At 39.9% G+C, this 22,771-nt stretch overlaps 2 protein-coding genes across 2 annotated transcripts; one reads left to right on the plus strand and one right to left on the minus strand.

Annotated features, from left to right (window-relative positions):
• Positions 1 to 1,149: 1,149 nt before the first annotated feature.
• gnav1 (guanine nucleotide binding protein (G protein) alpha v1) lies at positions 1,150 to 21,016 on the plus strand. Its single transcript, XM_037244298.1, has 9 exons — positions 1,150 to 1,537; positions 2,825 to 2,916; positions 7,897 to 7,989; positions 8,419 to 8,579; positions 12,396 to 12,524; positions 17,106 to 17,235; positions 17,346 to 17,417; positions 19,882 to 19,969; positions 20,410 to 21,016. The coding sequence occupies exons 1-9, from the start codon at positions 1,408 to 1,410 to the stop codon at positions 20,598 to 20,600; spliced, it is 1,086 nt and encodes a 361-aa protein (XP_037100193.1). The 5' UTR covers positions 1,150 to 1,407; the 3' UTR covers positions 20,601 to 21,016.
• Positions 21,017 to 21,073: 57 nt separating this feature from the next.
• npb (neuropeptide B) lies at positions 21,074 to 22,216 on the minus strand. The gene is made up of 2 exons (XM_037245879.1): positions 21,766 to 22,216; positions 21,074 to 21,439 (listed from the first exon to the last, which is right to left on the minus strand). Exons 1-2 carry the CDS (start codon positions 22,024 to 22,026, stop codon positions 21,311 to 21,313), a joined length of 390 nt encoding a protein of 129 aa, XP_037101774.1. The 5' UTR covers positions 22,027 to 22,216; the 3' UTR covers positions 21,074 to 21,310.
• Positions 22,217 to 22,771: the final 555 nt, after the last annotated feature.

Genomic DNA, 22,771 nt, shown 5'->3' on the forward strand with positions numbered 1-22,771 from the left:
CACTGGACCGCACTCACGCTGTACGTGTGCCTTGATGCCAAAAACAACTGAAGCTTTGGTCACCAAAATGTCCATTTCAGTCACGAAATTGTTTCAAAAATGAAAGTTTGCATATTTTTGTTTTTACATATTTTGGTAGTGTCTTTTGAAACATTGATGCATAGATGCTTCTTGTTTTTTGTCCAGTTAAACATTTTTTCAGGTCAGTGTGACTGAGCAGAGATTCCTGGTTTGATTGATGTCTATCTCACCAACTTGTTAGTTTTATGAGGGTCAAGTTAAAAAGTTGAAACGTTGGTGCAATTCCACCTAAGGTTGTAGCCCCCTGGCTCAAGGAATCCTTCTCTGAGCATTTATTGTAGATTATCAAGCAATAACTTTAAATAATTGGCGCTGAGGTTGCGGGTACGATTCTGCCTCCGGCCTTCCTGTGTGGAATTTGCATGTTGTCCCTGTGCCCGTTTAGGGTTCCGATCACGTTCAGTTGTTTTTTTAAATGACTTCTTAACTCAAAATTGGCGCTATTGGAATGCCCTTGTCTAAATCTTGTTAAACGATAAAGACAGGCCGTCACATTCCAAAGACCAAACGCGTCATTCTGCAAGACATCCCGCAGTTTTTATGCTTTACTTGCAACGTTCAAAGAGGCCCCGACTCACGAGATAAAGATCCGATCAATTAACTGGCGATAAATGGCGTAAAACAACGCACACGACACATCAGTCACTTCTTAGAGGTGCATAGAAACGATCAGTTGCCATCATAGAACCGAAAAGTACAATCTGACCTGAACACTTTACTGAACAAAGACTGATCATCATTGTTCTTTACATAAAAAAACAAGTTTGGAATTACATAATAATTTTAAAAAAATCCCACCTTTGGGAAATGTCATTGTTTTTTTTGGGGGTCATTACAAAAAGACGTGGAAACAAACGACCAGCATATAAACCGGTTACAACAGTTATTTTTCCCCCCGTAAATGAATGAATTACAGTTATATGTAAGTACAAATAATAGACAATTTAACTAGTGATTTTCCCACCCGTGATGGCAACCTGGGTGGGGGGCGTGTGCAAGCTGACCTTTCCTGTCACACACTTAAAAGTGACAAATCTGATTGGCTCGATCATGACGTCACTTCCCAGGAACTCCAGAGCCTTCCCATCTGGAATGAGAGGGAGGAACTGTGGATTGTTTGGGGTGAACAAGCGCAATATTTTGGACTGAAATAATAAGCGAGAAAATCCGGGAGCGATGCGTCCAGTGAGTTTGGCTTGCAATAAAAACCACGCTAAAGTCGAGGAGCTGTAAGCATGCGCTTGAGTTTGAACAAACTCGCTCGGTTTAAACACAGTCAGGACTTTGTTTGAGTCCAACTCCGAGAGGAGGACATGTGTGCTCGGGATGGGACTGTGTTTCGGTACCGACGTTACAGAGGAGCAGAAGAAGGCGAGGACACTCAGTGCCAAGATTGACAGAGACCTGTACGAGGGTGCCAAGCGGGAGATGAATGTGGTTAAAATACTCCTGTTAGGTGAGATACAAACTTGACAACGTCTCTGGCTTTACTACTAACTCTCGTATTTTATTATTATTATTTTTTTTTAAATCACTTACTCGATGTTGATTTTAACAAGCAACTTTTATTATCTTAGTTGTGCTGATTTCCCTTTACAGCCACTTGTCGCAAGTTAGAGTTTATAGGACTTGGTCAACTGTTTCTCACAGACCAATGAAAAAAACGGATTTAAAACAGTCACGCCCACTGGGCATTTTGAATAACTTTTTACCAAATATTTTTCAAAATATCTCATGTCTCACCACCAAACAAAAATGTCACAAAAACTGTAGCAGGCCAATTATGTAAAAAAAATTCCATCCAATGCAGGGGTGGGTGTCCAACTCATCTTTGTCATGGGCCACAATGTAATTTTCCTCAGGTAGTTGCTATAACCTTGTAAATGGTGATTTTTTTTTCTCATCATATGATTACATCTACAGAACACATTGATGAAGAACTAGTAATGGATAAAACTATACTTTAACTATTACTACTATTCAACAATTCATTTTATTGTAAGAAGATGTTTGGTAACACCATCAAATGCTAAGTTGTAATATTGCATCACAATTTATTAAATATGGCAATTCAGTCCAGATTTGATTAAGAATCAAAGACATGGTTTGCTTTCATGTCAAATAAAATGTTGTCATGGGCTTGAATTTTATGATACCCAGGCCTTGATGAAAAAAGATATATTTGTAGTCATAGATCATTTTTAGACCACTTTAGTGAAACTGAATGATTTCCCACCCCGCATTAGAAGTTGAATCAGCTAGTGGACTCGTCGACGCGTGAACGTTGTCATTTCTCATTGATAGTAATCGCCTCTCACGGATGCATCAAAAGAAAACATCCAACTATGTTTTCTCTGTCATGCATGCAATCCTCTGTCTCCTTGCACCCCCCCGATTCACTTATCCAATCACAATCATAGATGCCTTCAGTCTGTAAGACAAAGCTTATAAAAAAACTCTTGCAAGAATCCAGGTAACAACTGAAGATTTGCTACAGCACGTTATTGATAGGGTTAGGGTTTCTGGAAAATCTGTCTCTAAAATTGCATTAAAATCATGCATGTTGTGATGCAGAAACTTCAGGTAAGGTCTGTAAATGTTTAGTTGTTTTTCTTATTTTATATTGTGTGGTAAAGAGGAAGCCATTACAACCATAGAAATATCAACTATGAGTAGGCAAAAATGAAAGAACTGAGCACAACGCGATTTTATAAATGACTATATACCTTGCGATGCTTTCCAGGTGCGGCAGAAAGTGGGAAAAGCACTTTGGTCAAACAAATGAAGATCATCCACAGCAATGGATTTACCAAGCAAGAACTCAGCAGCTTCAAGGTCAGCAACTATCAGAGAATAACATTTTATGACTTCTCCGTAATATATTTTGTATGTTTGTCTCCCCTTTAAACTTCACTCAATTGGTCTGGCATTGACCAAGTAAGAACTTAGAACATTTTGTGGCTTTTCCGTCTTATTTTTTACATGCATTTTTCTCTTTAAACTTAAAATTCAGTCACTTGGTCTGGCATCGACCAAATTGGAACTTAAATAGTCCACTGTTCACCTGGAAACTTTTGTTATTCCTCCCTTTTGCTTGCTCTGTGATTGGTAGATAACAATGGAAACGCCGATGGAACGGAAACAGTTGTATTCTATTTTCCATCAACTCTTATCTTTAGTCACATGCCTCTTGTTCCCGCCCCGTTCCTGCAGTGTTTTACTCATCCTCTGGCCCACCAGTCATTTCCTATCTGCATTTCTCTGTATATCTTTCCACTCTGGATGGAGGCTAAAAGGTTCAATACAGGCGGATAATGGAGATTGAATTGACATTCAACACTGCACTCTGATTCATAACCATTGCAAAAAACTGATCTCACAGGGGTTGCACGTAGACTCTTATGGAACAGCACAAGTAGAAAGGTTTGAATTGTTCAAATGACTTATATGTAGAGTACAAACATTTACTCAGTACCCTCGATAAGCAGTTGAAGCCATTCTACTCGTGTGCACCAATCGTAGCAGTACATGGACCTTAAGCTGGATATCAAGTAAATACTCAAAATGATTTTCTGTTCACTTGAGCATTAGATCAAGTGTGGGAAAACATTTTGAGCTCAGTGGCATTCTGATTAATATTGCGTTTGTGGAACATGAGTTAAGCAGCAAAATTCACGTTTTTATTCATCTCAGGGGGTGGCCGTTTTGCCAGTTACTGCAAGTGTACAATATCTATTGAAGTGGGTGTGTCCAATTTGTATCCCAAAATAGTCAACATGTACAGGCTTGCTGTAAAAAAATAAAATAAAAGAAAGAAACTGTTTGTGCATTTGGGATTCGCTCTCATGTGAAAGCATTCATTTCTTTCTGATTAAAAACCTCACCCCCAATGTGCACCTTGGTGACATCTGATCACCCTTGCACACACCATCCCGCATCAGAAGTCAACTTGGCGTGCTTTAAAGTGAGCAGGTACTTCAAACTACGCAGGAGTTAATCCCCTTTGTGTTTTGAATTTCATTGATTATGCGTCCTATTGACTTTGTGTCACATTCGGACACCGACATGTCGAATGTCTGGAATGGGGGAGCAAGGGGGCTGCTTCTCATCTAATCCTTCATTCAGCCAGAGGGCCCCAGTGTGTTGTTTTGACTACTCACAAGCCGGTGGACTAACACTCCAGTACACACAACATTGTGTAAACAAAAGACTTGTCTGCAAATGTGTTTTCACACGATTGCATTGAACTCTTGTGCAGTATAGCTCGTAATTGTGTTGGTATTTTCATTGGCGGATCTATTTGATTTGTTCAATATGCAACTGCAGCAGTGTGTGGTTAATAAATATTAGGCTGATGCTATGACAACTCTTTATTTTATGTGTTTAAAACGCTGACCAAAACAACTAGATTAGTGGTTCAGTGTGCCAAAATGGATTACTGAGAGTCATACAGCGGCTGACACTGCTGACGTTTCCACTCTCTTTCTCACACATACACACTCAGTGGATTCCAGGTGTCTTTTTTTTTTTTCTATGTTCCCTGCAAAGGTGCGGTGGCAAAAAGAGGGATTCCAATAGAGGTTACTAGACTGCGTAATATACTTGAGGCTTCCTGCTGGGGTTTTTTTTTTGTGTGTGAGAGATTCATTTTCATGGTGGTGGTTGGACGAGAGAATCTTTCCTTTAATTTGTGTTTTTTGATCTCAAGAGATAACCCATGCGGAATGACCCAACAAAGGTTGATCACTGATGTTTGCGTACCGTTGTGAACATAAAAGAAAGGTAAGCATGAGTCACGGAGGGAGAGGCAAAGCTGTACTGTCAATTGAATAAAAGGTGGAAGGGGCCAGGAAACAAAACATGAACGCATCCAAGGAATCCACCGTCTCTGCCAACAAATTTCCGACAGATTTTTATCTGTGAAAAATGTTTTTTTTCCCCTCATATTGTTGCTCTCCAAAAACACATGAATCTCCAAATTTAGGCAAGGCAAAGCAGCTTTCTGCATTTCAAGATAACTAAATATGTGTCACATAATTCTAAGTAGTGCATCATTTAAAATCACAGTAAAAAAAAAAAAAAAAGTAGCTGACCAAAATTACTAACGAAAGCGTATAGTGCAAGAAAGTAGATTTCAAAAATGCTTTAAAAGACCTTCATCAGAAAGCATAGTTTTTAATCTGGATTTGAAAGCATTTTCCCTTGTGGCTGACTTCACTTCTGTTGACATCCTATTCCATTTGTGTGCAGCAGAGCAGCTAAATGCAGCTTCACCATATTTACTTTGGACTCAGGGCTCCTGTAATTCACCTGAGTTTGCAGACCTCACACTTTCTGATTTACACATCAGTTGCAGAATTTTAAAATCTGATCTACAGTTGATTATAAACCAGTGTCAAGCCTTTCGGAGTGTGTTCTGATCTCTTTGTTCTGGTCGGAACCCGAGCTGCAGCGCTCTGAATGAACGTGTTTTTTAAAAGGGAGTGACTCCAAGTGTTTACTAAGAGCACTCCTTTTTTTTTCTTTATTGTCAAAAACAATTTCCTCAGTTTTGGTTCGGTAGAAGGAGATGTTTGGTATTATTTTAGACAGTGACACGAGACCAGACCTGAACTGTTGTCATTTGGGCACATTGAAAGCTATACAGTAGCTGTGTGCCATCGGCATAACCATGATAGCCAACTTTGGCATTCTGAATAATATTGACCCAAGAGGAGCGTATACAGGCTAAACATAAGGGTCCAAGGACTGATCCTAGAGACACTCCATGTTATAGCTATTAGATCAGATTCCAAACTTCAGACAGTTCCATTTATCTAATTATTGGTACTGCAGAAATTCTTGCTTCATTTTGAAAATCTTTGGTTTATATAATATTTATATATATATATATTTTTTTAATTAGCATGATGTACTCCTCGGTTTGATGGCGGAATTAAGCCTAGATTACCTGAATGTATCGGTCTGATGCAGCGTACACCACGCTATAGATACTTGAAAAGTTTCTTTTTTGATCTTTAAATACATTTGCAATATTTAGTCTTTTAATGAGTGTAATTGCTTTCAAATATTTATATCACCAGCTCATAATAATTTAGTCAATAAGAAGTCTTAAATGAAGTGGAAATTCCCTTAAAAAGGTCTTGAATTTGACTTCCTTAGATTTTCTGTTGACAAGCTTCTCTGGTGATTTTCATGCTCCTCTTGAGCCATTATGTTACATAATTACATATTATGCCATTAGTTCCATATTATGAAGCTACCCAGTAAGATAAATGTATGTATCTATTGTATTTAAATGATTGTGTTGCTCATATTGTATACTTCTAATGTTGACAGTAGAGAACCATAAAAGCGGTCCAAAAGCAACCCACTTTTGGAATTAACGTGCACTGAACTGAATACATCTTGTGTAATGTCACACTTGAATGATGATATCCACTGTTTAACTTTGAGGTTCCTCCGCATTGGTGCTCCCGCTCCATTTGCAACCTAAATCATCATAGCATTGTCAACAATGTTCTCGTAAAAGAGATTGATGTTTAAATTTGAAGTGGTGTTGCTTCAGGCACATGTTTTATTGAAACTGCAACCATTTCCCATGTGGACAATCAAGAGAGCAGCCATCAGACTGTGAGAGAATTGGAATGGAATGCAAAGCTTAACGTTCACTGGCAGGAGACCGTCTGCTCAAAGTTTTTGTAAGTTACTGCTCTTGTGTAAGTTTTGTCATTTAACTAGAAGTTTAGGCCCTGAATGGCAAAACATGATTTAAAAGATTATAAACAGTATTTATTAATTTAGTTATTCAAAATAACTTCATGTAACACAACATGATTTGCACATCGTGAAGATACGACGATGTCTCCCTGCATGAAGTTATTTTGTGAAAAGAATTACGTAAATGCTTTGAAGATAAGATATTCCTTTTATATAAATTAAGACAATTATGAAGAAGGTTTGCTGGAGTTAAACTGTATTGTGAAGAACCAGAACAACAAACAATTTATCAGAATCAGCCGTCTTTGTTGTTGATATTCACCTCAAACGCTTTGAGGGACAAACAAGGGTCAGATAGATTGGACTCCCAGTTTTCCTCGAATGTATCATTTACTCTGTAGGTAAGGCGACTTTTGATTGTCTGACATAAATTTTGCCAACCAACCAATTGCAAAAATGTTTGTTGACATCATCACATCTTCACAGATGTGCATAAATAAGTAGCATTGCACCTAGCTACTTAGCAAGGCGGATAGACAGCAGCCATACCTGTAAAAGTTACTAAACAGTCATGTTTAAAGTCAGTTTGGGTGTTTACGTGGCTAAAACAACCAAAATTCCAAGTAGTCGACATCGATTGCTCAAAATTACTGTTATGTTTCTGTGGCACTTGCCCAAATTGTTCATGAGAATAGCTGTGTAGGCTGGAGAGTAGTTTATGTTCTTTATTAATTGTTTTCCTCTTGAATTTATTAAGGATGCAAGCCTGTCACTGATGATTATTTTAATAATAGATTGTTTTGTTGATTATTTGTTGATTTAATTGATGAATTGGATGCATAAACGCATCATGTTCAAAAACAGAAACTTTCAAATTGACTTCAGAATATGCAAAATTATAAAAAAACGAATCTGGGAATTCTATGAATTTAGAGGGGTTACGTATCTTTGCTGGTGATTCTTCACCATGAAGAAAAGTACAATTTTAAACTCATATTATTAACATTACTCCTAGGTCATCTGATCCAGTTGATTTTTTATATGTTCATATTTTTTGTAGCCTGTAGCCTATATTAATATGTTTTGATATGTCAGCCTGCAGTATTGGATAACCTCCTGACATCTATGAAGTTTGTTCTTCACGGCATGGGCGTCCTCCGCATCAACCTGGCTAACAGCAGGAACAAGGTTAGACTGCTTTTATTGTATTTGCGACCTTATTCTGTACTTTTTTTTTTTGTCTACTACAACTTGTCTTGTACTGACATCAGTTCACCACTAAGAAGCAGCATCTCACCACCGTGACTGCCCCATCCTACCTCTCAGCATTCAATTGTATGCACGACTGTCAGATTAAGATTCCTTAGGGGGTTGATTGGGAGGATTCATTTGATTATAAAGTCCTGCGTGAACATAATGGAGCTCACACACTTTCCACCCACTAATTACATCCTGTTGGGAGAAGATGTTTATCAAAGAATTTCCTCTAATAATTGCCACCAGTGTGTGTTTTTGTACGCGTGTGTGTGCGTGTTCATTTATCAGTTTTATAGCGATAAAGTACGTCTAGAGAGCAGCCACAGCATATATTCATATATCCTAATTTGTGTCTTCCAGGTGCACGCCCACTCAGTTCTGTCATGTGGTCGCTGCTTTGACGAAGATCAGGTCTTTTTTCCCTTCTTGAGTCACGCCCTTGCCTGCTTGTGGGCTGACCACGGGGTGCGGGCCGCTGTGGCTCGGGGATATGAGTATGAGCTCAACGACTCAGCGCTGTAGTAAGTGCTCTCTGTGCATGCAAACACACGCGCGCACACAGCCTGTGCTGTAAAGATGCAGGGGTCTAATTAGTTGGACTTTACGGCTGTTACTCAGCCATGTGCTTGCTGCCACTGGTTATTAATCTTACAGCGTAATGATCAACAAAGACCCCAATCGCACCCAGCACGGCACAGCCATATGCCATGAACAAACAAAACAAAAAATGTCTGAAATGTTACTATGCAGCTATTAATATTAGTGCATTCCAGGCCTCTGGGTGGCAGGAATTACAAAATGATGAACATACTCAGAAACCTTTTCAACATCTGCTGGCTGGTACCTCACTAACCCTCTCGGCATCAATGCAAGCCAAATGTAATGGCCAAAAGTGTTGTGCCATTGCTCAGTCTGCACGTTTATCTGGATCTGTACCAACATTTTAAAGCTCGTGTCTCACTTCTACAACAAATGGTGATCAAAACATGACCTCTTGCTTAACATTGTGCATTTGGCGGAGGTCAAAGTGTGCATCCTCATAAGCCATTTGGCACCTTATACAGCATAAACGTGTTTTATTTGTAAATCTATACTTTGAATTTAATTCTAATTCTCTGTGGCGGAAGATCGGAGCATGTTGAGAACTCAAAATGAAAGGTAACTGTCGAGATGATGGCGTGTGTATTGCACAAATACGTCAGAGCTGGGGGAGGTTGTCTGGTCTCATTCGCCACCCAACGAGAGGCTGCGGCTCTTAAGTTATCTACCCCGACAGGCCACACTGGTCCCCCACTGAGAGCCACCAGAGGTGGCACAATTAGTCATACTCTGTACTTAAGTACCTAAGTACTTAAGTTAAGATCCTTGTGTAAAGTAAGAGTCTGGTAAAATTAATATACCAATTCAACGCTGGTACTTAAGAAAAAAAAAAAGTCATTCATCACACGGTTTTCCATTTTGGCTTGCTATCAACCAAAGTTTTCTACTGCTCCTACTATTTTCGGTATAGTAGCCCGTTATATACGTGAATAAAACATTTACCGACGGATGCCTCTTTTGCAGACGAGGGATGAGAAAGTTCAGAAAAGGACAGACTGAAACTGTACGTGGGTCCGTGTTAATTGTCCCTAAGTGGCTCAAGTGCTGACGGACACCCATTTCTCTGATTATATTATGAATAAGGATGGACTGACGATAACGGAAGGGTGCCCAGGTCGTGAATGAATGTGTGAGTGGTGAAATTTTGTATATTGCTTACATCCACTAATAGCATAACTACCTAACTTTCTTTTTTTTTTTTGCCAAAGTCAGTTTTTTTTTTAAGGAAATGACTCCCCATCATCCAATTTAGGTGTTGCAAAAATGCCTACCTCAAAGAACCAATCAGTATCTGATTGGCATTTAATCTGATTGATATTTAGTAAGCCAGTCTGAATCTGATTTACAGCTATCACAATGTTTTCCGTCCTGCTTCTTGAGTAAGCATTCGTCCTCTGGTACTTAGACTGGTGCTTTCTTTCTTCTGCATGACATACAAGATGGTTGTATTGGCTATGAACGTCTGTGCAATGTCTGCTAGCCACTTCTATCTACTTCACAATTCCTTTTTTTCACCCATGGACAGCTTGCTGATAGCTCACAGTTGTCAGAATAAAACACAATTGTGAAGGGACACACCTGGGCATCAAAACACAGTCAGATGCTCCAATACTTTTGCTGTCTTGAAAAAAGTGGCTTCAGCACCTGACACTCACCAATCTGACGCAAATATACTGTACTGATTATCTGAATGGGCAAAGCTCTGTGAATGTGCACGGCAAAGTCACACCTCAATGGGTTCTGTATGAAAGGCACATGTGAATAAATAGCTGGTTGTAATATTATACCTCTAATGTGGCACTTACGTGGAAATATTGTCAGAGGCTTTTTTTTTTTTGTCTACATGTACCCTGAAATTGACTGTGAATCAGTCCAGGGTCTACAGAGACCCAGCGTCAAGTAGGACAGACTCCAGCTCCAGCTAGATGCTAAACAGGATAAGTGGTAGAAAATGAATGAGTGGTTTGGCTCAAGAGTGGTTTAATATTCAAGTAAGCTATAAATGCACTTCATTGAGAAGTCTGTGAGTGTCTGCCTGTGTCCCAGTGGCAAGGAGAATCAGCTTCCATCATGTAACTCCTAATGTTTCATAGTGTCTTTGAAGACTTCCGACATCAGCCGAGGCAGAGAAAATCATCAAATGCATCTTTGTGCCTGAATCTTTTTGCATTTACGTAGATTAGTCGGCTTCAGGGACTTCAAGGCAAAGTGCGTCACTGCTAAACGTATTTTCAAGCTGTCTTCAAAACGTCACATATGAATATGTTCTATTTTGTTGGAGGGAGCCATTGTAGGAAGTTATCTTCAGCCACCCAACTGAATCCAAGCGTAATCTACTGCTTTTCACATTTAAAGTGGAACCAAACAATTTACAAATAATTTGGCAAGTGATATTTTTCTCTGACTTTCCCAAAAACTAGTGTACACTAACATAAAATATATGATACTAACGTTCACCAAAAATAAGTCTCGACCCTTTGCGGTCAACTTGGGGGCAGTCCACGGTCTACCAGTTGACCATGATCGACTGGTTTGGGACTCCTGCAAAAGATCATCCCTGACCATATATACTATATAGAAGAGGACTGATAAAAGTTTGATCTTAAATAATGAGAAGGTTTGTAGGGCATTGGGAGTTGTTCAATTCATTGTGGTGCTTGATTATTTAGTGCTTTATAGGCCAATAGAATAAATACATCCTTCCATTTTCTGTACCGCTTGTCCCCACGGGGGTCGCAGGCACGCTGGAGCCTATCATTGGGCAGTAGGCGGGGGACACCCTGAACCGGTTGCCAGCCAATCACAGGGCACACAGAGACGAACAACCATTCGCACTCGCACTCACACCTAGGGACAATTTGGAGTGCTCAATTGGCCTACCAAGCATGTTTTTGGGATGTAGGAGGAAACCGGAGTGCCCGAAGAAAACCCACGCAGGCACGGGGAGAACATGCAAACTCCACACAGGGAGGGCCGGAGGTGGAATCGAACCCGCACCCTCTGAACTGTGAGGCAGACATGCGAACAAGTGCCTTGCTGTGCCGCCAGAATAAATATGTTTGTGACTAAATGTTTTTAAACTAAATTTAACAACTTAATATAGCGTGAAAATTACCAACCAACACTGGGCGGAGAGCAAATCGATACAGACACGGCTTTAAATGTACATTTGACAGGAGTTAAAAAAAGACAACAAGGGGAAGTCTTCAGCCGAGATTGCTCTTTATGGAGAAACATCACTTTGAGTTGCGCAGCACCATCCACCCCAGCGATGTTGTTATTGTATTTACCAAACAGCAGGATGCGACTTGCCTTCCAAGAAACTGATTCAGAATGACGAGTTGAGAATGTCACAGTGGGCCCAGCTACTTTTAGATGTCTTGTGTGTCGCATGTGTGCTTGTTTCCATTAGGATCGCACTTCCGCAGGCACAACGCACACTTGGTTGTGCTAATTGTGTTACGAGCAAATCTGTGTTTGAACGTTTGCCTCGGATTATCATGACGGTAAACCACAGAGTGAATATTCATCATGAGGAGCCACTGCGCCCCCTGGGGCTTGACTCTTATCACTGCACACTCAACTTGCTGCATTGGCCTAATGGCCTTGTACATACGTATACACACTTTTAATTTATTCCTAGTTTTTTCTTTGATCTAAAGCTTGTCTGCAGGTTATTTGTTGTCCCCCATGTCTCTTCTGTTTTTGACCTTTTTGACCCTTTCCTTTTTTTCCAGTTTCTTTGAAAATATGAGCCGCATCTCGTCTCCAGACTACATCCCTACAGAGATGGACGTTCTGCGCGTGCGGCTGAGGACGACAGGTGTGATAGAGACCCAGTTCAAAGTCAAGCACCTCACTTTCAGGTAGAATGCTTATACTTTATTCACCTATACTATACGTGACATAGTGCAGTGGTGGACAGACGCGTCGGACAAGAGGTCTGAACACCTTTCCTAAACACCTTTCATCCAAAGTTACTCTACATTCTGAGCTGTGACACTCTTATCTCTGTCTACAACCCTGCGATGATGTGCAGATCTAAGAAGGAGATGGGTGGCTTCAGTCATCAATAAGTCAATACGGCCACACACACACACGCATACACACGCGCACACAAAAAGTCAAAGGCATCTCTGTCGTGGCCTTATCAGTATAGGAGCAGAGGGTAGATGTCAGATCATCATATTCATTCCTGATCAATGGGCCAGTGTCACATAATACTACCTGCTTCTTCGTCCTCTCTCAATGGCTAAACTCATTTCCTCAAGCTGCTGATGGTCTTGACAGAATGACAGATAATGAGCTTGATTTCTTTGTGGCTTTAGTTGAACAACCCTGTCATAATTACAATGTTTGGTTTTAATGCTGCTGCAGATGTCAGACCATTGATGTGGTCATTTTTTTAAATAATTAAAAATAGCAGTAATGTATTTGATTTATAGTGCAAACATACATTATTTTATACATGCTGTTTAAGGTCAATATTAGATATTTAATGTACATTTTGAACACAAATTATCCATCCATCCATTCATCCGACCCACCCAACCCCACAGGTGATCTTCCAAATTAATCTGAATTGGACGAGTGTTATTTAGTTGAGCGGATTGGTAGTTTTATTGTGACGACTAGACATACAGGCAGTGGTGGGCGGCATATGCATTCCAACCGAATTGAATTATGTGCTTTCTGTTGTTAGTAATGTCTACCTGAGGACTACCTCGGCTGTGAAGCTTCCACAATATAACTTGTCCCTCATCCCCACATCTCATATTGAGTGATAATAATGAAACACATTAGGTCTGCTTTTACACACAATGTAGCGTGAGTCAGTTTATCAGCCAATTACTGAAGTCGACATCTAAATGTTGTTTGGTTGTCTCTGGGTGCTGATGACTTATGGTTCTTTCGGTTATGCTTCACTAATGTGTATTATGTTGAAGAACATTACCCGGCCCCCACGAAAGCCACACGCTCCATTTCTTACAACTGACTTTACCTTGCTATATTTTGTGCAACACGTTTCCTTCCAGACTCGCATAGATCTTTGATGGGTTTTAAGTCTTTGGTGGACAATCATGTGTCAAATTGTTGTATTGTTTTTTTTTTTGTTGCTATTTCTTTCTTTCTGTCAATGTTGAAAAAAACCCTGTTCATTCAGCGTACTCACAATTAGACGTTGGAGCTGAGTGATTTATCGTTTTGGGGTCGAAATCATAATCTCAGACAACACGATTTTGTGATCGATGGAAGCTGGAAGTTTTTGTGTCGGTTAATGAGGAAATTCCATGAAATATAAAATATTCTGTAATCATTGTAACACAGTATTTAAAGGTTGATGTGGGCATAATTAGTAATGTCCACATACATTTTGGTGACAAATGATTGCAGTTTTCCGACACATTACGCTTCACGTTGAGTTTTAGGGTCGTTTAACAACGATGTCCTCGTCTTGTGTTATTTACAAATATCTACATATTTTACAATTATCTAATGCCACATTACACAATGCCACTCAAAAAAACTCTTGCAGATAACATTGACATGTTTATTGCATACAAGCCTCTGCACCTAAAATTATTTTTAGTAAGGCTGTTTTAGATAATAACTGCCTATCAGTTAAACAAAATCACACCTTTTTGACATATTTGTATTCGTATAATTCAGCATTAATTTTTTGGTGCACAAAAATAGCCAGTATTATAAAATAAATATTGCATTTAAATTATATATATATTTGTAGAGATCTGTTCCTCAAGTGGAGAGTCACAGGGATCTGGTGGGTGGGCACGGCATCAATGTGAGTCGTAGACTGGCCAGCCAGCAGTCCAGAGCTGTATCCCCTTTTTGGAACAGGCATAGAACTCAAAATGAGTGACTGTCTGCAAAAGAAAAAATTAAAAAGCTTGATAATTAATTATCTTGTCTTTCTAGTGCATTTAATTGAATATAGATTGAAAAAAACTCGTACTTTGTTTTTATGTTCCTGTTGTTAAATGTCCCGACTTTATTGTTTGTATTACTCACTGTTAAAAATGTGAAGAGAACACCTAAATCCCAGATCTTAATGATTGAAGCATTGCAGTTTAAAAGCTTTGATCACGTTGTGTCATTTGTTGGATAGAGGTGGCAAGATGGGCTCCAAGATGGGCAAGTATGTACTTGCTGAAATGTCACAAGGATGATGCTGGTAGAAGAATGTTCTCCACAGCATCCCTCTGGATCTCCCACGAATGTCACATTAACTCAGTGTGAACCAACTCTCATCTGTGAAGAGAACGGCCCTGCCAGTGGCCAATCTGCCGCTTCTGCCATTTTCCGGCTCACGTGAATCGTACCGCATGGTGCCAGTTTCTGAGCAGTGAGCACAGGCCATACTTGTGGTTGCTCCAAATGAAACTCCAAAATTGTCAAATCTAGGGACCTCCTAGCTGTTGGATGCTGTGGACATGTCTGCTAAATGTGCTAAAGGGTGGTGGGGATTGTCCATGATGAATGTAAGCTTTGCTGACATCTTCCTCTCCCCCACCACCATCACAGACTCCAGAGGATATTCCAGCAGAGAGCTTCTGTACCAGCTTGTCAATCCTGGCCCTTTCTCTCACAGTGCTTTCGCTCCCCCAGCAGACCACAGCATAGAACAGGGCTGATGTTAACAACCCAGGGTCAAATCTATTGAAGAACAGATTCAGGTCCCTACCCCTAACCCCCAGCCAGCAGGAACTGTAGCTCTCCCATTGTCTTCAAATTGGCCAGAGATTTTATTCATGTTTTTACCAGACTTCTCGAACTTTGTTTTGTTTGAGCTGTTCCTCTGTCCTCCTCCTAAAGCTTTCTTTGCCCTTCTGCACTCTTGTCAATTCCTCCCAATCTCCAGATAAGAAAGCGCTCTTCTTCTCGTTCAGCAGGGCCTTCAGCTCTGCGGTCACCTATAGTTTGTTGTTGGAGAAGTTAGTTGGTAGATGTTCGCTACACAGAAGTTGATATACATAGTCTGTGATGCAGTGAGGCATCGATGTCCTCATTGTTGGCAATCTCACCAACAATGTCACATTTAATTAAGGAGAGCAAAGTCCCAGGTGGTGTTGCAAGACAATCTCCGATTCCTCCCTCTCAAACACCATCCCTCTTATCTGCCAGAAATCTTGAGGAGATACATAAATGAGTTTGGTGAATTTACACCCAGCATTGTGTGTATGTGCATACTCACCTTGCTTTAGGAACAAAATCCCGGGTGTTGCTTGGGGAGTTTAGCACGTTAGTTATTACTTTTAAATTTGCAACGATATTGACTGGTGTTTTTTTACAAGCTGTGTTTATTAGAAAATGAAACATAAGGACTCTGATAAACAACAGTTTTCATTACAGTTGGTGCAGATAGTATGTTACTTTACAAAAAAATATAAATCAGAATATTAATCAGTAAAAATACCAACACGCTCCCTTGAAAATGTCGGTTAGCATATTTTAATAGAGTGTTTATGTAGGAACGTTATTCCAGCGTTATTTTCATTTTATTTTTTTGCCTCCAGCTAACACCATGACATCATTGAGGCGTAGGCCATGAAAGGGTCTATAGCTCGCTTTATGTCGTGGCACACTATTAACTTCACTGACTGAATGAGTGGAACATTTCCATCAGAATTTGTTTTTCTCGTGGGCATAACATCCAATGTTTGCTTCCCTCTGTGTGTGTCTGTTTCGGTCCCCTCTTGATAAACGGCTACATTAGTTCCAAGGATGCTCCAATGAAAGGTGGCGCACCTGACCCACTGGTGACCAGCTATTGCTCATCTCTGATTTTCTTTTGTTTGTTTTTGTTTTTTCTTTTTGTGCTATTGAATCAGATTGACCTCATATTTGTCTTTTTTTTATTCACCCCACCATCATGCTGCTTTTTTATTCCTGCGCGTTGACATGAATGAAACCAGTGCAGTTTGTACAAGCAAAAAAGCAACACTGGTCATGTTGAATAGTAAACGTTTGAGTGTTGACTCTTGTGAGAAGCTTGGAGAGTCACCTTGCTAAATCCGAGGCACCTGGGTCCACCACTGCACAATAAATATCTTTACAGCTCCATCTGTTCTGTTCCCGAAGCTTATTTAGTTTCATGTTCACATTTTAAGCCTTCTTTGTGAGATCAGATTGCTTGTTTCATTTCATGGAAAGACAATAATAGTTTCATCTAACGGTAAAGCTTTTATTTGCGCCTGCAAACCGAGAATATGAGAAAAAAGCTTGGATGAATTATGTTGCTAAAAGGTTGACTAATAAGATTTGAGCTCAAAGCTGTGTGACTATTTACTTTTACTTGGCACATTTACAGCTTGTACAGGTATGTTAAGTGTGTATTTCCATATTGAGAAAGAAATGCTTATAAGGTTGTTTTTTTTTTTCCTCCCCATATTTTGGTCTCACCTGATTTTTCCATTGGGTGTGTGTAGGATGTATGATGTCGGAGGACAGCGAACGGAGCGGAGGAAATGGATCGGCTGCTTTGAGGACGTTCGGGCCGTGCTCTTTGTGGTGTCACTCAGCGGTTATGACATGACCCTGGTGGAGGACCCCTCCGTGGTAACCGTTTGATACAAAAACAAATAATTGTTCAATTCAAAGATGAATGCGCTCACTGCACCATGTGGCTTTCTTATGGCACCATGTGACATTATGTGTCTGTTGTGTAGAATCGTCTGCAGGAGAGCATGAAGCTCTTCTCCTCTATCTGCAACAATGTCTTCTTCCGAAATACATCCATGGTGAGAAACTACTTTTGCTCCCTACATGTTCGTTCTATTCTTTACTTTGTCGAATGGATGATGACGTAAGTAGTAGAGAGAGAAAGTCAAAAGTTGAAATCTCGGGGTGCTTACCTCGGGAAAAAACATGGTCAGTCGCAACACGAAGGGATGCAAACAAGGGAGCATTAAAGACGAAAATCAAGTTATTCCACACCCGTCGCCTTATTTGAGAAAATTGTTTGATGTCATAGGTTCTGATGCCAAATGTCTTAGGGTAGAAAAAACCCACCACATTTTGGCATTCAAAAATGTTCTTTTTTTTTTAATCTGGAAAAAAAGCGTACAATGTGTATTCTTCAGTTGTTATCATTAGTTATTACTCATAGCATTTTAGAGAATAGAATAGATCTTTATTGTCATTGTCACACATGTACAACGAAATTTAAAAAGTGCCAAACAATCAGTGCATAAAATAAAAAATAAATAGAATAAATAGAATAAAAAGATAAAAAATACAAGCTAAAAACCCACAGAACATAATTTATCATAATTCTAAAGCTTTTGTTACACATGCTTAGAATTAATCGTCGTAGTTCAGATCACAAACTGGCTAGACCTTTTGAGTCGAAATCCAAAACATCCAACTACATTACAATTCAACTATTGTAAATTTCCTGGCTACTGTACATACAGTAAAAGACAGTAAATAAATGAATTATAAATATATAAAATTATAAATTCTATATAATATGAATATAAAATTATAAATTGTATCAAAGACTTGGAAATCGTGTCCTTCAAGCACATTTGAGTTCGTCATTCCTTTTCTCAGATGCAATTTTCCACAGCAAATGAACTAATTAGCTTTGATGAAGTGATATTCAGCCTGAGCAGTGCGGCAGCGTTAAAAATATAGGTGGAACATATGCTCATTGTGACCCCTGCCTTTGAGCCTTCTGTCAGTTGTAATTAAACACTAAGTTACAATTAAGATGAGCTTTTCCATTCTCGAGTCTGCTAAATTATTCTATTAAGACAAATCGTGTGACAGGCTTGCTCAATTCTTTCCACTTAACTTGTGTTTCAATCCATTTGCGTTGCAAGAAAGTGCACATGTCTGTCAACGGAGGGGAAGCCTACACTTCCCTATCCTTTGTTGTTGTGTTTTTTTTTTTTTTTAAACCTGCAATCCAAGACTCATATAAACAAGGAACATACATTTGCCAAGCAACACCATATCTGAGTGGCTCGGTTGTTTGCTTCATGTGACTTAAACCAAAATGTTACCTTTTTAGTTCTTACCGAAAATACACTTTAGTGTGTAAACTAAAGAAACTGTTTGTGTGTTTGGAAAGTCGACAATGAAAAGTTTGTGTGCTGGCATTGTGTGTGTGTGTGGACCTGCATGGTGACACGACTAACTGGCTCATTACCCTTAAGATACTTTTTAATGGGGGAGGAAAAATTTGTATCCTCAATTAAGTCTTCCTCTGGCCTGCTCAGTTGTAATGACACACCGCGTATTCATCTGGGCCTTTTTTAGGGGGGTTTGATCACTGACATAATTTTAATTGGTTAACTACAAAGTGGATAATGTATTCCCGTGAGACCTGGCGTCTGAACAGGAGTCCATTTGAGCATCAAGAACACGTAAATGTGTAAGTGTGTGCGCGGCACTGCAACCGACAGGCGATTGATGGTACTACGACATGTTAATTGACGTCACAATCAACTCCTGCCAGTTGGTGATTGTTTTTTGTTTTTTTAGCCTACATAAGCGTGTCCAAAAAGTCATGAAGCCATAAGCATTTATCTCCCTAGGGTTTGCAGTTTTGGTAAGCATTAAATTACTTCGCTCGCTAATTGACCTTTGTGCTTCATTGGAAAATTGTCACCTGGCAAGATTTGCTTATTTTTCTTTTATTGGTCCCTGATTGCAGTTTAGTTTTTGCCGATCTCACTGCTACTGCATTTATACACCATCGATGTCAGTGCAAGGCTCGCTACTATCACAATTGCATGCAGGCATTCACGGAAACCTAGTGAAAGTCCATATGGAGGGCTGAACTGAAATTCGACAAGCTCAATTCATTGGATGCTTTGGAGACTTCAGGTTGTTCAAAGGCTTCAAGTAAAAGATTTTGATGCTCAAAAAGTGCAAAGTCTACGATGGCCTCGTGTCTGTCCTAAACCTTCAACGAAACTCAAAAAGCAAGGACTTGTATTGTGACTTTTGGACACTCTGGCACGTACATATTGACAGTGTAAAGAGACAACCTCATTTAAAAAACTTGATGAATTGCTTTCATCGTTTGCTTCGTTATTGTTTTGCTACACGTGGGACTATGTAATATGGTCCCTGTTGATGTTTGATGATATTTCAAATAGATTTTTAATTTCCATTTGAGAGAAAACCTCTGACTCATAATGAACACCTTGAACGCTGATTTTTGTTTCTCTCTGCATGGTCTTTTTGTTTCAGATTTTATTCCTGAACAAAATTGACCTTTTTCAAGACAAGATTCTATATTCAGGGCGACACCTGCGTCATTACCTCCCTCAGTTTAAAGGTTTGTCTAACGGTTAAGCCTTTTATATTTACCTTTGGAACACGTGAGAATTCTGTCCATCACTCATTAGAAAAATTGACAGCTCATCATAACAATGTTTATGGGAATTCTCATTCAAATCATCAAATTCTTAAATTCACCCTGGCTACTTTAACAAATATTCATATTGCTAGTTTTAAACTTGCCAATAAATGTTACTTTGTAAAACGTGCATTACCTTTTATGACTATTTTTATATCAGTTCTAGTCTGGGCATCGCAGTCTCCTTTCTTCGAATTCCAGCTCCAGCCTTCTTGTGGAGTTTGCATGTTTTCGCTATGCTTGTGTTGTTTTCTGATGAGGATGGGAAAAAAAAAGATGGCTTCTGGACCTGAGCAAGCGCTAATCTAAGCTTGACTTGAACCCCAAAAAATGTTTAAGTTACCAATATCATCTTCCAGGAGCAGACTATGACGTAGATTCGGCTGCCCGCTTTATCACCGCCACCTTTGTCTCACTCGACGCAGCTGCCAGTAAGCTCATCTATCACCACTTCACCACAGCCACAGACACCTCCAACATCCAAGTGGTCTTCCAGGTGGTTATGGACACGATTATAAAAGAGAACCTGGAGGCCGTATCTCTCCTGTAGCTGACAGAAGTCTGAGTTCTTAACAATTGAACCCGAAATGGACCTTTGCACATAATGCGGGAGTAACAATTAGTTAGTGCTTTAATAACCCATTTTTATTTTATAAAGGTGTATCTTAAAAAAGTTGATTAATTAAGTGTTTGAACTGTTTGGAATCATCCTTAACCAGGTGCCTTTTAAATGTGATTTGTAATGTCTCACAGCAGCTTTTTTAAATGTCCTTAGTATTTCATATCTTGACTGGAAGTAAAAGGAATTTGATGCCTTATGTTGATGATTTTCTATTATTAATGTTTTTCTTATTAACTAAAAATGAAACTACACGTTGTTCTTTATGTTCCCAGTGTCTTACTCAGTTCAGAATGTTCAACATTGTCCTGCAATGTGTAATACAAATGTGTGGCTGGAATCTTTAATTGTTTTCCCTTTTTTTTCCCCCTTGACATGAAATTTAATTAGTCAAAGACACACAATAGGTTCCAAATATATGTTCATTTTTATTCGATACAATAAAAACGGATATACAGAAATCAACTTTCACACATAATGTCAGTGCACGACATGGTAGAGAACACTTGTGAAATCTATGACTTTAAATGATTCATACCAAACAAAAAGAATAAATAAAATGTAAGTTAAAAACAAACATTCAAGTCTATACTGGGTGACATCGACCCTCCTTTGCTGTACAAGATGAGCACACTGTGAACTCATGCGGACAGGCAGTCCAGCGAGTCCAGGGTGAGGAAGACATCCGCCTTGCACTGGAAGGTGCCGCTCCCGTCCCGCAGCAGCTCGCAGCTCTTCAGGTTTGGGGAGATATCCTTCACGCAAATAGCCTTCAGTCCATTAATAAGAAAGAAGAAATTTGATTTTGAGCAACTTTAGTTATTTCCAGCGCTTTAACATTCACAATAGATCAGCGTTCTTTGAATTAACACCCTCATAATGTCACTCAGTTGCACCGCGTTAGCGCACGCTTGGCAAGCGCTTGACGCGCGTGCGTAAAACGCGCTTTTACGCATGAGCTTTTACGCACAAAGATCACAATGATTGGATGTTTTAATAAATATGTTGTAGCTGTTTTGAGACAAGCAATTTAAGAATAAAGTGTGACAAGCCCGTGGGAAAGAAGTGTGGAACGAACCATCTCAATAGTACTCACCATACTTTTGAGCAAGGAGACCTGCCTGCCTGTTTCCGGAACAACGTTGGCACTGGTCGTCTCTCCGCTGTCCATCGTTTCTTGGGATTCAGACCTACGCACATAAGGCGACCTCCGGATTCCAGAGAGCAAACCGGAGGCGCGACCCACAGAGTAGTAAGTGGGGCCGGTGGACTGCTTGTACCAGGCCTGGACGGAGTGACAGGAGATGAGCAGTGACACTCCAACGCAGACCACAACAAACCTAAATGACCTCTCCATGTTTGTAAAGCACTGGTGCCGTGAGGTTGAGGCTTTTGGGAGCGAGCTCTTCTACAGGACGCGTTGCGTTTGGTTGCCTGTTGGGCAAATTTCCTGCTGCTTTTATAAGCGGGCTGCCAGACGTATCGTGACCCGGGATGTTCGTCAAATCAAATTGTAGGAGCAGATGATCTTCCGTCTTGATGCGTAAGAAGGAGGTGGGGGGGCGGTTTCCAATTGATTTGTGTTAGATTTGGAGGCGTGCGTGAAGAGAGAGCGAGAGAGACGTCAAACGCGTCACGCTTGTGGGGGTAAAAGTAAGATTTTACACCAGTAGTCCAAGACAGTGACGTAAATGGGCCAACTCAAAGAACTCATTAACCATGACATTTAACCGTCTGTACCACTTGTCCTAGGTCACAGGTAGCTGTGATGGGAGGTAACAATTAACTTTAGTTTTCCTACATTGGGATTTTACTTTTTACTCATTAATTGTAAAAATTGGTTCTATACTTTTTTCCACCTTTCATTGACCCTACCGTGTTGCATTTTTCATTTGAAATTTTCAGCCTCTTTCATTTTTTTTTTTTCCTTTTCACTATTTTTTACAGGTGTCCATATCCTTATGTCGGTAACCTGGAAACCTGGAGCAGTTAGTCACAGGAGAAGAGGGTCAGGCGTCCATGTCAGACCATCATAATGGAAGTAAAACACGACTACCTGTCCATCAATGACTGAATACACCACAAGTGTGACGGTTGTCTCC

Source organism: Syngnathus acus, chromosome 1, assembly GCF_901709675.1.
Source record: "Syngnathus acus chromosome 1, fSynAcu1.2, whole genome shotgun sequence".
Lineage (NCBI taxonomy): Eukaryota > Metazoa > Chordata > Actinopteri > Syngnathiformes > Syngnathidae > Syngnathus > Syngnathus acus.